The following is a 16860-nucleotide window of genomic DNA, read 5'->3' on the forward strand; positions in this document are numbered from 1 at the left end:
CAGAGAAAAATTAAAGCTTGGAAATTGGATGGGGTTTAAACTGTGATTATTTGTACCCACTGTATCCTTTCTTCTGTGCAATGTTAAACTATATCAATATTTTGAAAAAAAATGCTAGATGAATTACATTCTTAATACCACATTTGTGACACTGGGTCATTAAGTAACAGTGCTGAAGATTATAAAGTAGTATAGATGTCATTTGGCATAGGTTTCATGACGTGGAGTATGAAGAATTTAGTGAGTTGCCAACAATTCTTTTTCAAACCTCACAGATTTATATATTTACACAGGTTAGCATATTATGTTTCAGTAGTTTCTGTGTCATAGTGTCATGCACTTATCAGGCCATATAACTTTTAGGTTGGTCTGTTCTGAGTGTAGATCTATGCACTGTAAACAACTCTCAAACCTGTATATGTAGAGTCAACAGAGCAAAACAGGAACTTCTGTGTTCATAAATTGGATGTGTAAAACCACTATTGAATACAGAAGTGCCTTTCTTCTCCTCTGTTGAGTTGCAGGGGATTCCACTTGGCTGGTCCAAAGTTAAGCTGTGTAATAAGTGAAGACATACTGGCTCAGGGAAGACTGTTGATTCTTTGCCTAAAAGATGGGAGAAATTGTCTCTTGCCTTGTGTTTGGGGTACAATAGCAGCTTGCATACTCCTAGCCTGCAACTTTGCTACTTCCATTTTTTTGTATTGTACAAAGAATTTTATAAATTTCCACCATAAATTGGAACAGGCCAAGAATAATGGCATTGCTTTCAAAGCATACACTTTTAATATCCATGAATATACATGAAAAAGATGGTATGAGCTATATGATGCTTTGTGGCAATTTGTCTTTGAAAGTAGAAGTTTTACTCCAGTTTTCAAAAATACCAGTCCTAAAGTTTTAAGATATAATGTGAAGACTGAACATTCTGATGTTTTGAGATCTTTAACTATTACTCAATGGTCAGGCTTTGTCTTCAGTGGGAAGACAGAGATTTTGTTTTGTTTTTTCATATCCTGAGTTAGCTCTAGGTCAGTTTAGAATGTAAAATGGAAGTGAAAAGTTTGATTGGAGAAAAAAAAAAGGAAAAGTAGCTGTTGGCCACCACTGAACTTTGATTTCATTTTGCTTTCTGAATATTAGTGTATCAGGTTTTCAACCTGGCCTTGCCAGCTTTCTCAATTGTGCCAGTATGTGTGTGCTCATGTGTGTTTCTGCACTAGGGCCTTCTGTGTTTAATTTGTGGGAACACAGAAAATAGCAGGGAGTGGATAATTGTGGAACAGTTTTCTGTTAGTTGCCTATTTACCCATTTCCTGAAACACATGAGAGAATAAAAATGTTCTGAGTGCATTTAGATTAAGTCTTAAGTGTAAGTCTTACCTGTTTTCAGCCAGAAGCTTTCAACGTAATTTCACTTTTATACTTTATAATCATTGTAGTACATATTGAGTAATAAATAGAAAATCTGTTTGAAAAGTGTTTGTGCACAGTTTTTGTGCACTGTGTTGAATACCTCCTCTTTATTTGTGTCTGATTTGGCACTGCTTTCAGTGAAGATGGAAGTGAAATGTAATTGAAAAGAATGTATTATAAGAGGTACTAGTCCCTCAAAGGCCTCTGTCCAGCACTGGGGAAGGAGGAAATCGGTCAAGTACAAACAATGTGGCTTTTATTACATTGGGTCAGCAATAATAAACCTTTGTACTTCACAGGACTTTTTTGTTTGTTTTTTTAAAGGATACTATCAAGGGTATTAAGCCTCATGCTTTCTTTGTATTAACATGGGACTGACTTAGAGCAAGAAACTGTTTCGGAAAAGCTGAGTTTCAGGACAGACCAAAAGATGACGATAATGTAAAATCATACAATTATGGAGAGACACATATTTCTGGGTTGAAAAGGAAGGCTGCTAATCAGATGCCTACTAAGTACCCCTATTTAGACTTACCTAGTCCAGAGGGAGCTGCTGTTAAAGTTGTTGCATGGATTTGATTATTGGACTGTGTAGCATTAACTTCTTTGGAACAAAGTGCCTCTAAATCCTTTATGGATTCTTGCATTGGTGTTTGATTCTTAGTCATGAAATATTCATTTTTGTTTTTCTGAGAGGAAAACATGAGGTTTGAGCTATGTTTTGTAGTTGTTTGGCTGGCCAGTTTTATTATTTTTTTTCTCTTTGGGTGTAATTGTAAGCTTTGTATTTGTAATTGTTTGATGGTGATATATGCGACCTCATAAGTTCACTTGTAGTGACTGGCAGAGCAAAAGATGCTGGGACAATATTTCAAGTATCTGACCAGTCGTGTAGGTTCTACAGAGGTGTGATTTGAAACTTTGAAGACCTTAATGGCTGTTTTTTTTAGTTGAAGTTACCTGAAAAGGATTTCAGTTTGTTGAAACTTGTTGTTGCTGTGACATAGGAATTTGTTTAGCTTTGGTTGCTTTATTTTATTTTGAAGGGCTTTTTTTTTTTTTTTTTTTGTAGAAAAAACCAACTAAATTTCTTCATGCTGAATTTGTGTAAAGGAACCAGCCAAAACATATACTTCCTGTCACCAGGGAAACTGAAGGTGAAGATAGAAGTGCTGATAAAAGATGAGAGAGAGCTTTATTGTCCTCTTCAGTAAAAATTTGATTATGAAAATGAAACTTAGAAACAGATCTTTTTTTTTTTTTTTTTCCAATATGAGATGTCGCTGCTTAGGCTTTTTTTCCCTCTTTACCATTTTTGGAAGGGGGGGCGGAAATTACTGAGAAACACTTCCCATTAACTGAACAGAATAAATAGAAAATGGTGTGTTAATGATTTACTGGAATTGATTCTTTATGTACTACCAGAGGTAAACTGCAAGTTTACCTTCATTCATCATTCATTCATTATTCATCCTCATAGAAAATTAGAAGCTACTGTATATTCACAACTCATACCTATTAATCACAACTCACACCTATTCACAGACACAAAAATCAAAGAATTCTCTGAAAAGAAATAAGGATTTATCACTTTGGGTTTTATTGGAAAATGTTTCTCTCATAACATTTTTTATTACTTTTTTTAAACAATCAAGAAAAATCTTGTAGACTAAAATTTTGGGGTTTATGATACTTGGCATAGTACTTTACTCATCTTGTTGGTTTTCCTTCTTTTTGCTGGAATATGGGTTACTTTGAATCCTATTTTGTATGTGGTAATTGGAAGTGTAATACACTTGAATTAAATATAGTAACTTTTGGCCTAAATATCCATTTGTGTTAGGTTTCATTTTAAGGAAGCTGTTTCACAGTGGGTTTAAACACGTAAAGATAATTAAGCCATTAGAAAAGATTCACTTGGAAACACATACTTATTTAGAAAGTGTCCTGAATTACTCAAAACTTGATGGGAATTTTAAGCATTGGTTAATGTACAGAAAGCTAGGTGTGGGGTTTGCATGTCTTTTGTTGTTTGAGAAATTATTTGGAAAGAAGCCAATAGGTTAAAAATTCTTCCCTTTAATATTTACATTCCAAGAAGTAGTTTATGTGCTTATTTTAACCTCTCCCTGAATTCTGTGAAGAGTTCTGTGAATAGGATTTGAATGTTAAAACTTTTTAAATTCCAAAAAAGGTCTGTCTTTCTTGTATAATTTCCATTTTACAGATTCTTCTTCAGCTATTAAAATGTGACCATTTCTGATAATGCTTTAACTACCTGAAATACTCATCAGATGAAAGAGAGAATTTAATGCTTTCTAGTGTTTTTGCTTGGCAAGTGTTACTAGCCAGACTGGTACCTGATTTTTAGCTTAAATATACTTGTGTTTTAAAATATAATAGACCAAGATTTTAAAAGTTATATTAATACAGATTGATAAGCTTTACTTCTAGCAGGTGTTTGGTATAATTTAAAATACACTGTTTCAACAGACTTTAGTTCAGGAAGTAAAACTTAGTTTCTAGGTGAAAAGGGAGTTAATCTTTAAAGGTTTCTATTTCAGCTGTTTTTATAAAAAAAAAAATGAAGTTATGATACGTGTACTTCAGTTGTAAAATTTAAACAGATAAAAGTAGGAGTAATGATTTTGCAATGTCTTAGTTTCAATATGGAGGAAAAGCTTTATCATTCACTCATCTGTTCATCTTCTTTTCATAAATGCGTCACAAATTGCAGGTTGTGGAAGACATCGAAAGAATTGTAAAAATACCATTGAAAAACAAAGTAGGGAAATACCCATTTATGAGAATTGCTCTGAAGATTGTGGATATTTAAAGTTTTGAGAAGGGAGATGCATTTAGAATCAGTGTTCTAAGAGGTGTTAAGAAACTGAGAGGATTTATGGCTATCATAACTGGCAATCTAGTTACTTTCTGGTTTCATTTATTTATTGGTCCCTAGTATTTCAAAGTAAATTTAAAAAGAAAGAATAAAGAGACAGAAGAAACTTTCTAGAGTTCTGCTTGTTTTGCTTAAGAACACCCTGATATTTACAATATTTTTGTAGAGAGACAATAATTTGTGAGAAAAAAAAATTCAAAAACCTGAAATTACAGAGGAACTTGCATCATTGATGTTCAGTTCATTGGCACTTTCTGGAAATCAGAAACATGTATCTGAGCTATGTGGAAAACAGGAAACTTGACTGATGGGTGTTAATTAGCGTGGTGATTCCAATGTCATTAGTTCTTAAGGATTGTAGTTCTGTAAGATTTAAATGGGTGGGTCAACAACAAGAGTTGTTGACACAACTTCTTGGTATTCTCTGGCATATTGAATCTTGTGTGAAATTCAAGAGAGACTAAACTGTATTCCAGGTGGTTAAGTGTAGTATTTGTGGTGTGCTGTTATAGGATCCTTGTATACCAAATAAGAAGGAACCTAAGAATTACCAGATCTTTGGTATCTTTGGAAGTTTTTTACAACATCCCCTTTGAATCAAAAGCTAGGCTGTATTTGAATGTGCATTGCTACTTTTATTTTAAAAGTTTAACTGACCTGGGATAAGGAATTCATGACATTGAGCTTTCAATGGATGAATAAGAAGCATCATAGAAGCAAGCCCCTTTGGCAGGGCTTCCCATGGTGAACACTGCACATGTATCTCTGTTTTCTGTGCTCTTAAGATCTTAATCAGACTGTCTCTGATTTCAGTGCATATCACTGAAAGATACAAAAATGCTCTGCAAAAAGAGTGATCAGGTATTTCTTTCATTTATTCAGCAGTATGAGATGTGCAATTCTAGAGGGAAAAAAAGGCATCCTGTAAAACCTCCTCTAACTTTCATTATTTCTCTGACATGTTTTTCAGTGTTAGAACTGAACCCTCTAGAGTAATGCAGATCTATAAAAGCAGTGATCTAAGATTAACAGTGAACAATCCACAGCCAGCTTTCAGAACAGTGAAGAAACTGAATTTGGCATTTTCAGAGATATTGGTGTATGTGTTGACAAATTAATAAAAGTCTAAACTTTGCTACTGTGATGTCTAAAATCATCATCCTCATTTTGAGTTGCCATAATCATGTGCCAAACACATCTTTTGTGTTAGAAGCCTGCAGTTGCTTGTGCCTTGTGGTTTTCCTAAATCTTTCTCCCAAGGGTTAATCTCCTGATTACCAGTCTGTTTGGGCAGGCTGGTTTTCCTTTGCAGTGACACTTTCCCACTTCTCTGTCAAGAATTACTGACAACCCCCATTTCCTAGTCTAGGCTGTTGAAGTTATGTCCCAAAATAAGACAACGATTAAACGGCAGACAAAATTTGACATTCAGTAGTTTGCAATCTGATACAATTAGTTTAGTTAATCTCTGATATTTTACATAATAAATAAAGTCTTTTGTGCTTGTGGCTATCAATAAAGACTAATATGTGTCACAGTAGGAAATATTTCTTCTAACTGTAAATAAAAGTGAATGCATCTGATGATTTTTGTAGGCATCATCCTGCATCCCTTCTGGGACTCAAAAAGCAGCCCTTGGGGTCATAGAGCTCACATGACCTAGTTTATTCTTCATTAAAACAGATGGTATCTATTTGAGCAAGGCAAACTTGGTTTTAAGAAAGAGCTGGGGATTAAAAGGATGGGAAGCTGAAACAGCTGGGTCTAATTAATGGGAGCAAATAAAGAGACAATCTAAGCATTACATTAGTCGTCTACAGCAATAGCAAAATATTCACTACATGACTACTCACTGAATTGTTTTAGCTGTTCAAAAGTTGCAGGATTGGTTTACCTAGCATCAAAAGTATCTGAAATTGCATCAGAAATGTTCCCACATTCTTTATTCTTTTCTGCCAGGCTTCAAAGAGAACAAAGTCCTGAAAACTGGCTATGGTGTTTTTGCATGGTATTAGGGAATCCTGCTTGTTTTATAAGACTGAAAATACCCTACTTGTGTTTGATATGTAGACCAAATTGGTCCTCTGCAGATTTTGGCCTCATCTCTGTGTTTAACATGAGGTTACCTAATGGTGAAGATGACTGGCATTCCTTCAAGCTCTACAACCACATAAAATTTGCAGTGGGATCCAAGAATTTTATTGTTTCTGTTGTAAACAGATTATACTGGATTAGTGGTTAGCATTTTGCATATTTTATTCTGTTTGCCCATTTAGTCCTAAAAATCCTGAATTGTGTTGCAAACATCACAGGCCCTCTTCTTGCTGTTATTACTAGTGGCCAGAGACCTTCACTTACTATACATTTTAGCAGAGAGAAGGGGTCTGTGCAAATAAACTACAAATATACCTTCAGATTTTGTAAGAACAGCTGTTTTCTTGAGGTATGATCTTCTCATGTAGACACTGTTTTGCTCTGAAACTCTGGTAACATGTACTATAATAAACAGACAGATAGGGATATATATGTAGGGAGTGTATGAGGCCATTGCTCTTCCTCCAGGAGGGTAGTACTTGGTAGATCCCAGGACTAATCCAGAATGGTATGATGTGCCTCAGGTTCTCTTGGTTTGAACCAAATACGAAATAAACATGAGTAGACTAAAGTGCAAATCTGTAAACGCTGTTTTGCTTCATTCTTACAGACAGGTATACAATATTTCCATTTTAAGGTAATCATAAGGAATGATTACTTATCTGTCACAAAAGGTCAGCTTTAGTTGGTTCACACAGCTGTGCTCTGAGGTGATCAGGGGAAAAAGTTGAACAGTTCTTTCACAGGGATTAACAGAAATTGTTCCATCAGTTAGTCTTCTCTTCATCTGGAGTGGTGCTTTTATGGAAGACAAATAACACTGCCTTTTTTGCTTCCAAAAACCTTCCCTCAAATTTATTGAGCTGGACCTTCATCTTGCACAATGCCACTTAATGCTTCAGGTTTTTAGTTTTCTTTTTATGAATCTGATAGGCAGAATTTCCATCTAGTCACAACACAACAACCTGTTCTTATAAAACAGATTTTCTTGACTCTGCTAAACAGCCACAATAACATCTTGTTGCAGCCTACCACCTTGACTGTTATCCTGTTTATCCCTCCTCCCTATCAATTGCAGGGAAGAACATTTTAATGTCTAAAAGTATGAGCAGGTTTGAAGTGATATTTTTAATTATGGTAGTTTATGTATGTAAACTTTATCTGGTTGTTTGAAGACTGTCTAGGCATAGAACAAGAAAAAGCATAGCAATTAGTCCCATGGAAGAATGGTGGGTGTGTGAGTATTGCCAGCTATAGTGCAGGCCTAATGGATTTTATGAGAAGACTTGATGGGGGAAAAAATACATATTATGAGAGGAGATGTCTGAAAACAAGTGTTACATGGCTTCTTGCTGTGTATTGTCTTGATTTTCATAGTCGCTTGCAACTGTGCTAAAGATGTTTGAAAATAGACTGCCTGGGATCAGTTCAACAATAAAACTGGTTAGGGAGGTTCACTGTTCTCGCCTGTCTGTGTGGTCCTCTGGTTTTCCCAGAGGCTTTGTAGATTAGGGCCTTGCCACTATTCTGGAATAGCCTGCCAGGCTTTGCTGTTCCTGGCAGAGATGTTTTTAAGGAAGAAGTATTTCCAAAGTTAGAACTATTGCTAAATAAGTCCCTGATAGGTTCTTTTTTGAAAATGGACGGGACTTGTGATTTCTTTTATTATTGCTGTTGTTTCTAACCAGTGGTTTGTAAAGATAAACTAATGGCATCAGGAAAAGTAGAGCATTCTGAAATAAAAATTTCTTAAACAAGTAGAACAAGTCTTGAAACATGTCATCACTAGAGATCTAGGAACAATTAGATATATGTTGACTTTTGACTTTCCTGTTGGATATGTCTGTGGAAGCACTTTGTTCATACAAGTATAAAAATGCATTTAAAACCACATTTGCTGAGTCCACATTTGGAAGTCTCAAAAATGAAAGATGGTTTCTAATTTCAGTGTGCCATATGACTATCATTGTTCTTCACAGTGTTTTTACTCAAGTTTAAATTTCAGCTCCTAATTCACAAACAACCCAAGTTAATTTTTTTTTTTTTTTAATCTGTGCATGCATTGTAGATGTAAATAATCAGTATTTAAAGCAGCTTGAACAGATCTCTGCTTGGAAGCTCTTGGGCCTTTTTTTGATGTTTGTTTGTTTGTTGGTGTTTTTTTATATTACTTGTTGGAGGTTTTTTTACTGCAGGCGCCCATCCCTGAGCAAATAACTGTTTGCAGGTATAGTCATGTAATACGACTACATTGTTAAAGGATTTCATTGCATGATAAATTTTCCAGGGTAACCTGATGGTTTACTTTGCCATAACAGCAGGCTTTTTCTGTCACCTGTATACAGTTTTCATAGTTAAAGAACTGTAACCCAGGAGAGGTGGGAATGTATTTGATAGAATCTTTTGTGCTTGGACAGTGGTAATCCTTGATGTGTTTGTGTAGTGAGAACTTCTATCTTGAAAACTGGCTTTGGAAGCTGTATTGGTAGTGGAGCTGTAAATTCCATAAAACTGGATTGCTGGAGTTAGTAGTTTTTAGTTTGTGAGTATTTTGTTTTTTAGTAAATGCTATGTCTTAGCAACATTTTAAATGATTGGAAAGAAAAATTGTTAAATAACATAAATTTTTTCAGCTGAGAATACACATACAGAAAAGTATTTTAAATGTAAATTGAAGCTACCAGAGGCAAAAATTCCCTTGTTCTTTTCACATCTCCCCAGTAATGCAATTTTAGAAGTTCATGTTGTTAGTTTCTTGCTCCTACCTATCTCTCAAAAATGTATTTCCTTTCATATACATACTTCCTTTTCTGTACCTGTTGCACATTTTAGGAAATTGTATGTACTATAACTTGATTGTAACTGATCGACACAGTCTGAAGTCAAGTAACAGACCAGTTAATAATACTGTAACAGGTCTGCATGCTGCCTTTCCTAGGGTATGTGCAAAGAAGAGGACAATTGCAAGCTGAAGTATAAGCTTTTGACATTTCTGGAGTAACCTTTTGCAAGTTAGGTACTTGTTTTGAATGCCAGATGTGCTTTATATTGGCACATATTTCTGTCTGAGAATGGGATTAAAAATACCTGGTGTACTGTTGCAATGGAACCTACATGGCATTGTTTAATGAGCAGAAAAGCAATAAGCAACCACCTAATAAGCTGAAATATGTGTTTGTCTTCAAATGTGTAACACTGTGCTGCACAACAAATAGCAGTCTGGATAAATGTGCCAGTTTTAACTTTGATTTCAGGCTAAGAGAGATAGTTCAGTTATATATGATTGTCTTGAGTGCAATGCACTTAAAAGGAACTTTAATGACTTGAATAGAGAAATGCCTAATGCATTATTTAAAAGTCAGTATGTTTTTTTTTTCCCTCTTTGTTTTTTAGAGTGAAATGGAAAAGGAATACAGTAGCTATAAGAAAGGTCAGGCAGCTGCTGTTTCCAAATGATGTAACACTGAGCACTATAAACAGATTTTTGAAAAATTATTAATTTTTACAAGGATCAGCAAATTTTATATATGTTTTCCCATTGCTTCCTTATCCTACTGAATCGCTTCACCTGTCTGTGCACATTTAAGTTCATAGTCTCCTGACCTGAATAATTTGAGTAGATTTTAATTTAACAAATTATCATTGTTCTTTTTCCCTTTTAATGATAAGTTGATGTTTCTGCTCCAACTTTTCAGGCACAGGTACCTTTGGACGTGTTCATCTGGTGAAGGAAAAAATGGGCAAGCGTTACTTTGCACTGAAAGTAATGAGCATTCCTGATGTCATTAGACTGAAGCAAGAGCAGCATGTGCACAATGAAAAGTCTGTCTTGAAAGAAGTCAACCACCCTTTTTTGATCAGATTGTAAGTTGTATTTTTTTAATTCATTTCACTCCTACAGAAAATGCAGTTAAAGTAGTCCAGAGTCCCATTGCAAGTTCTTACGTATTTAACCAACATTGAGCATTTGATTTCTCGTATGTAATCTAGATTAAAATAGACTTTGGAATGAAGTACGTATTTTAGAAGAATCAAGAATTTAAAATAAAGAGGCATAATTTAAACACTCAGGAAATAATTTATTGTAAGGTATTTTCTCTCTTTTATTTTCACACTACAGAAGAGACATTTTCTGAAGTGAGGGAAAAATGCTGATAATTGTTAGGATTGGTTCATCAAATTGACTTCTAGAACTATCCTTGATGCTAGAATGGCAATGAAAGTATTCCTACATGTATGTGCTGTAGCTATTGGAAAATAGGTTAAAGACATTCCTAGACTTAAATATCTAGGTATTTAAAAACTTAAATGAACTATATTTTTGCAAACTTTAGTTTTAAAGAGTTTAAATAACTGCCGCACTTCCCGAACTTAGGTATTCCTGTATTTGAGGTTGTCACGTGATGGAACCTATTGAGAAGCATGATTTAAACACAGTTCATAAAGAATGCCTTTTTTTTTTAGTGGAATTGAGGTAACTCTAATGATCCCTATAGTCCCATTGTTAAAGAGATAAGGTATCATGTTTTTCTATTCACAGCACCACAACGCTTCTTGATTATCTGAGTCAATAAGTATTAATGGGGTAACTAAACTTCTGGTAATGGCATGTTAATTTCCATTTATATTTTCTCCTGCATGGATACATGGTTGGCTATTAACCAAGATTTCTTTCCATTTACATGCTTTAATCAGTTTTACATAAAACTAGACAATATTAGCCTTAGTTAATCTAGCTGCAGAGAGTGCAGCTTCCTGCCAGGGTTAAGCAAGTATCAGAGGGAAAAGAAGAAGGCCAATAGCATGGTAGTCATTCAGAAGATGGAATGAGCCCTGCAGAAGGAAGCTTTTTCCCTGGTGTGATGTTGGCTTTTTCCAGCATCATGATGCTATTAGTTTCCAGCTAGTGTTCAGAAATCCTGTGTGTGGCATAGTATCAGTTAGACAAGTTCTAGAATATGTAGAGATTAAGATTCATGGAAGAAAGCAGGATGGAGAGGCTGAGTACGTCTGGTTAGACTGTTTGAAGTATGGATGGAACGGGAGAAATGGGATTTTGTATACATATCTGTGTACATCTGGAAATTGTTTACAAGAAAACCTTACGAATACCGACAAGCAAACTCCCAGACAAACCCCATATCAGTAGGTCTGTGTGTCAGGAACAGCAGGAGAAGAGGAATTTGGGTGAGATGTCAGAGACAGGGATGGGAGGATTCATGTTCATACAGAAGTGATCAAAAATCCAAACAGGGGAGTTTTCCTGGATTTCATTCACGCCTTATTTATAAGAGACCAGATTTTTCAGGTTGCCAAAGGACACAATTCATAGTTCACTTTGAATGCAAGGCACACACATATTCTTCATGTCTTCTAGAGCTCTGCCTTTTCTGTTGAAATGTCCAGTGAGATGTTGCATCAGCTATGCTCATGTAATTGTGTATGTGATGCCTTTTTCCCTTGGCAGAGGAGACTCCAAGCAACATAGCTGAAGTGAGGTAGTTAAAATTCAGGTCACAACAATATTTATGTGCTTTAGGTTAAACAAGCCTTTGTGGATGATTATCACTAGCCTGCATGACAAATAACACTTCCTGCAGCTTTTTGTGTGACTAAATGTTTTTTTCAGCCACCTTCTGCCAAATATATGTGTGGGGTTTTTTTCTATTAATTGTTCTACTCTAAGTGTTAAACAAAAACAGGGAAAAATTATATAGTTCAGCTTTAATACCTTTAATGTGTTTTATCTATGTGGTCTGGTTTTTAGGTTTTCAGTTAATTTCACTGTCTTTACCACTGATAGTATTCTCCTTTGGTTGCAAAACACAGAATAGATCTCATTGCAGCATAATATTTCAGGATTATATGATGGAAAATTATAAAGTAATGCTGCACATAATTGATTTCTGGTGTTCAGAAATTCCAGCTATCTTCCTATATGTAAAGAGTTTCTTTTTTTTTTCCTTTTACTTTTGAGAAATACCTACTATAAACACAGGGATGTACAGTTTTTCTGTAGACACTGGAGTTACTAATCTACATATTGTTTTAAACAATTTTTTCTAAATACTTCTTTGGTGCTTTTGTAACAACTGATCACTGGAAATTCCTTGACAATCTTTACTGATGTGTTTGAGTAATGTGTCATACTCACTGTGGTGCAGCTCTTCATAGTGAGATGTTTTTGAAGGGAAGAAGAATTAATAAAAATCAACTATGTCTTGTAGTTGTATAAGCTAAAACAGGTTGTTTGTTTGTAGGAGTTCACAAGAGCATCTAAAGTTTATGTAGTAATCCGGAATTGTAGAGTTAATGATTCCATATATGATTCTAATCATAGCTTCTGTGATGTTTTTTTTCTCTTCTTTTTGTATTAAATTATCATTTAAAATAATCTGAATTGCAAGTACAGAAGTTAATTTAGCTCTTTTTCATGTATACCAAACAATGGATCCATTTTTCAGTGGATAGACAAACCTTTAAAAGTCGATTCTCAAGGAAATTAATTCCAGTAAAAATCCTGTGCCTAATGATGTAGATGTTACATTTTTTTCCCCTCTGTATTGTCAGATTTTGCTCTTCCTCTCCCATAAATATGTGGCTTGCTTTGTTTCAACCCATTCCTGCTCTTCTTTCATTGCTTATTGTAGGTACAGCTTTACCTAATTACCTAAAATACATTTTCAGAGTGTTTTTGCATAGTCAGTAAAGATAGTATGAACATCATCAATAGCCAGTTAATGATGCTGATGACTGTGGTAGGGAAGAAGTTCCATAAAAGCAGAAGACAAGCCTGGGCTCTGCTTTCTCCATCACTGAGGGAATGGAAGAGCTGTAGCTGATGTCTGTTAGTTCTCTTACTTCCTTGGTTGCCTCAGTCTTCCTAGAAACTTGAGAAAAATACTTGTGAAAAATAAAATCTTCCTGAGTAAGAGTCATTCATGTGTTCAGGAGCTCTGTTTCTGCTTATCTTTCCTGAGGCTCTCTGCCCTGATTAAGCTCGAGGTACTTGTGATACTGGCAAAGTGCTGAGTAGAGGCTGAAATAGCTTCTGTTCTTGTATCACTGTATCAATAAATAAAAGGTGACAGTGTTCTCTGCCTTTTATTATGGAATTGGGGATAGTTCTTTTTTAAAATGATAGTGTTCCTCAAGATGCTACCAAATATTTGTTTTCTTTTTAGCTGCTGAGCTACTTTTAGGGGTGTGGTGAGTTGTTTAATGTAGATAGAATGAAATATGGCATAATTTAGGGAGTGTGGAAGAGAATATTCCTCTATTCTGTAATGAAGCATTTTAAAGCCACTTATAATTATTTTCTTTCTTCCTTACCTGTTCTTTCTGTTACTCTGACTACCACAGAAATAGCTCTTAAATTAAAGGTGGCAGTCTGAGGAATGGGAGGTACCTGTCCTTAGATTAATTCTGAGGTACATAAATGAATCTTGTTTTGCTGTCATTTTTGCTTTTCTGTTGTTTTTTGTGAAAGATGCCGTAGAGGAGCAAACGTTGTCATCTGATGCTTTAGTTGGGATTGTGTATCTCCAGGGAAGAAAACTTAGGAGAGAAGGACAGCGCTTTGGTGTGTGGCTTTGAATGCATTGTCTTGAAAGTCTTTAAAAAAGCAAACCCCCATCACTTGATAATGCTTGATAATATAAAATGTAAGGTGTGTAAAAAATGTCTAGTCTTTATATCAGGTCAGTTATTTGGTGCTTAGAAGAGGCCTTTTTTTAACATACAATGGAACAGAATCTATGAAAATTTTTTTTCTTGGCCTGTGCTGTACTTATCCTCAACTATCTGGTTTACATTGCAGGTTAAGGCAGCTACTTGAATGTCTTACATAATCCTGGATTCATGGGGGTTTAATATCTGCAGACAAGGAATCAGAAATTAGTTATGCACATGGTTGGGGTGGCAGAGGCCATTTTAGAGACATTTACTTGTAAAGTGAATCAGAGACGTAATTTCTTTATTCAGTAAAACAGTACTTTTGTTACAGATTTTGGACCAACCACGATGAACGTTTTTTATATATGTTAATGGAATATGTGCCAGGAGGAGAACTTTTTAGCTACCTGCGCAACATGGGGCGTTTCAACAACAGCACAGGACTGTTTTACTCGACGGAAATTATTTGTGCAATAGAATACCTGCACTCCAAAGAAATAGTTTACAGAGACTTAAAACCTGAAAATATATTACTAGACAAAGAAGGACATATCAAGCTTACTGACTTTGGATTTGCAAAAAAACTGGTGGACAGGTAAGTGGGGTTTTGTTCTGATAATCATATTTTGCATGCTAAACAATTAGAAAAAAATGTTTGATTTTAGGTGCTCAGCATTTGATTTAGCATTGCATGTGGTTCACACGTGTCAAATCCCTTAATAAGAAGGAAACAATCATCTTAAAATGGCTGTATGGAAAGCAGTATTACTCCTCAGATATAGATATATACCAGATAGATATAACCAGGAGCAGTATCACACATAAGCAACAACCGAAAAATATTTTTGTATAGCTGGTTTTAAAGTTTTCAGCAGTCATGTTGTATAAAGGGAGTTCAGGGAAGTAATACAAGCAAATGCTAAGATATATAAATTAATCCTCCATATATACTGAATTGCTATCTTTTGTAACTTATGTTTCCTTCTATTTTCCTTTTAGAGATTTTGAAGTGTGAGAATAACATTTTAAAACTGGATACTGTGTTTTCACTTGCCTGTGGCTAAAATGAAACTGTGAAAATCTAGACAGAATCCATAAGGCCAGCTTCAGCAGAATTGATTAATTTAAATGTAGCTTCTGTATTACTGTCAGCTTTAATTACATATGTAAACTTCTTAATAATGCAGAGTCTCTCCCTCAGTGATTTTTCTGTTTGGGCTTCCTTTCCAAGACCATAATAGATATTTTTAAGAGTAAGCAAGTGCACTGAGATTCAAGAAAAGGGAGGTAAAAGCCAGCCTGTTGTATCAGAAGAGTGGTGTGACAAGGCTTGATGTTACACTTTTGAGTCATGTCTTGAGGGAGACTGTATTTGATTGTTCTGATTAAAGCAGCACAGTGGTGAGTTTGGTGTTACATAGGTGCTCATCCTCTTTTGTCATCGACCTGTTGGATGCTGCTTTTGCAACGAACAGCTTTGTGTGTGAGGACAGTTCTACAAGGTCAATTTGAAAGGAGAGTGTGTGGGTGGGGGTCTGCAGTGACACAGAGTCCCCAGGCAGGTGCAAAGGAGAGCCACTTTATTGCAAAAACCAGGCCTTGTTAAGCAGTTGGTCCATTATCAGTTACGTAGTTCTAAATCAGTTTTAAATCATAACAATTCAACCAACCACCATACACCACAATGTGAACACACAATGGTTACATAACTTGTTTTTCTGCCTGCAATTCAGCTGAGTCTCTTTCCCACAGTCCTTTTCTGCTTAGCCAAAGTAGCTGGCCCAAGCCATGATTTTACAAGGCCTTCCTTTTGTAAACTTTTACTTATTGGAAACAAGAGTGGATCTGAGGAAGCTGCTTAGTAGATCCCGTATGAAGTAAGAGTCAGATGAGACAAATCAAGTCACAAAAGTTCTATTCACCTTTAAGGTCTGAACATCCATTTTAAAACCATAGAATTTTATTATGAGTGTCAGTTTTCACTGGGCAACCAAAAAGGCATATGAATGCTGGCCTTTCATTTTAATACTTAGTTTTTAAAGCAAAATAACTTTTTGCAGGAAGGTGTAATTAATGTACTTTCATGTGAGAAAGTAGTACAATCTCTTCATAAGACATTGTCATACAAATACTTATGACTTGCTCTTTACATGTAAATACTGCCACTTAGTGGTAATTCTTGTTTTGTGTATCTGGGGGTTTAAGGCACAAGAGAAATAACCCTTCATTAAATAAGGTAATAGTTAACATCAGAATATATTTTTCAACCTGGAAGATGAATCTCTAAGAGTAAATTTGTTCAGATATATTTTAGGATATCAAACTTAGCTATCACTACTCTTTTTAATTGGGTTTGTATTAACCGTGTTGCTTGGGGGCCAGTGAAGTTGATCAGTGTGTTGAATTGTAGATGATTGTAGTGGTTGTATATTCATAGCTGATTTACCTTCAAATGTACAACAGGTAACATAAATACAGAACATAAAATTGGAATGAGCAAGGACATTATCAGTTAGAGCACATTTTTTTATACCTATAAAAATGTGGTTTCGTTTTTTGTCTTGCTGTTTTTTTTAAACTACATAGTATTCTCCTCACTAGCTGAAGTCATCTTCAAAATGTTTGTTTTCTCACTGTAAAAATGCAGTTATCAGCCCTTTATCCACTAGTGCATCCCAGTAGGTGCTTTTGTTTATGATATTGCCTATTTGATCAAAATTATAGGAGATATTTTGTCATTTTTATGCATGGAAAATATCTGTACACATGAATCT

General features: G+C 35.2%; 1 protein-coding gene across 2 annotated transcripts in view; it reads left to right on the plus strand.

Annotated features, from left to right (window-relative positions):
- Positions 1-16860, plus strand: part of PRKX (protein kinase X-linked) — a 57889-nt gene that overhangs the window by 17230 nt on the left and 23799 nt on the right. For both annotated transcript variants that reach the window (XM_019008139.2, XM_015641120.3), the window contains exons 2-3: positions 10108-10276; positions 14418-14681. In XM_019008139.2, coding sequence (XP_018863684.1) covers positions 10108-10276; positions 14418-14681 — 433 coding nt within the window. The remainder of the gene's footprint in view (positions 1-10107; positions 10277-14417; positions 14682-16860) is intronic.

This window comes from Parus major, chromosome 1 (assembly GCF_001522545.3).
Source record: "Parus major isolate Abel chromosome 1, Parus_major1.1, whole genome shotgun sequence".
Taxonomy (NCBI): Eukaryota; Metazoa; Chordata; class Aves; order Passeriformes; family Paridae; genus Parus; species Parus major.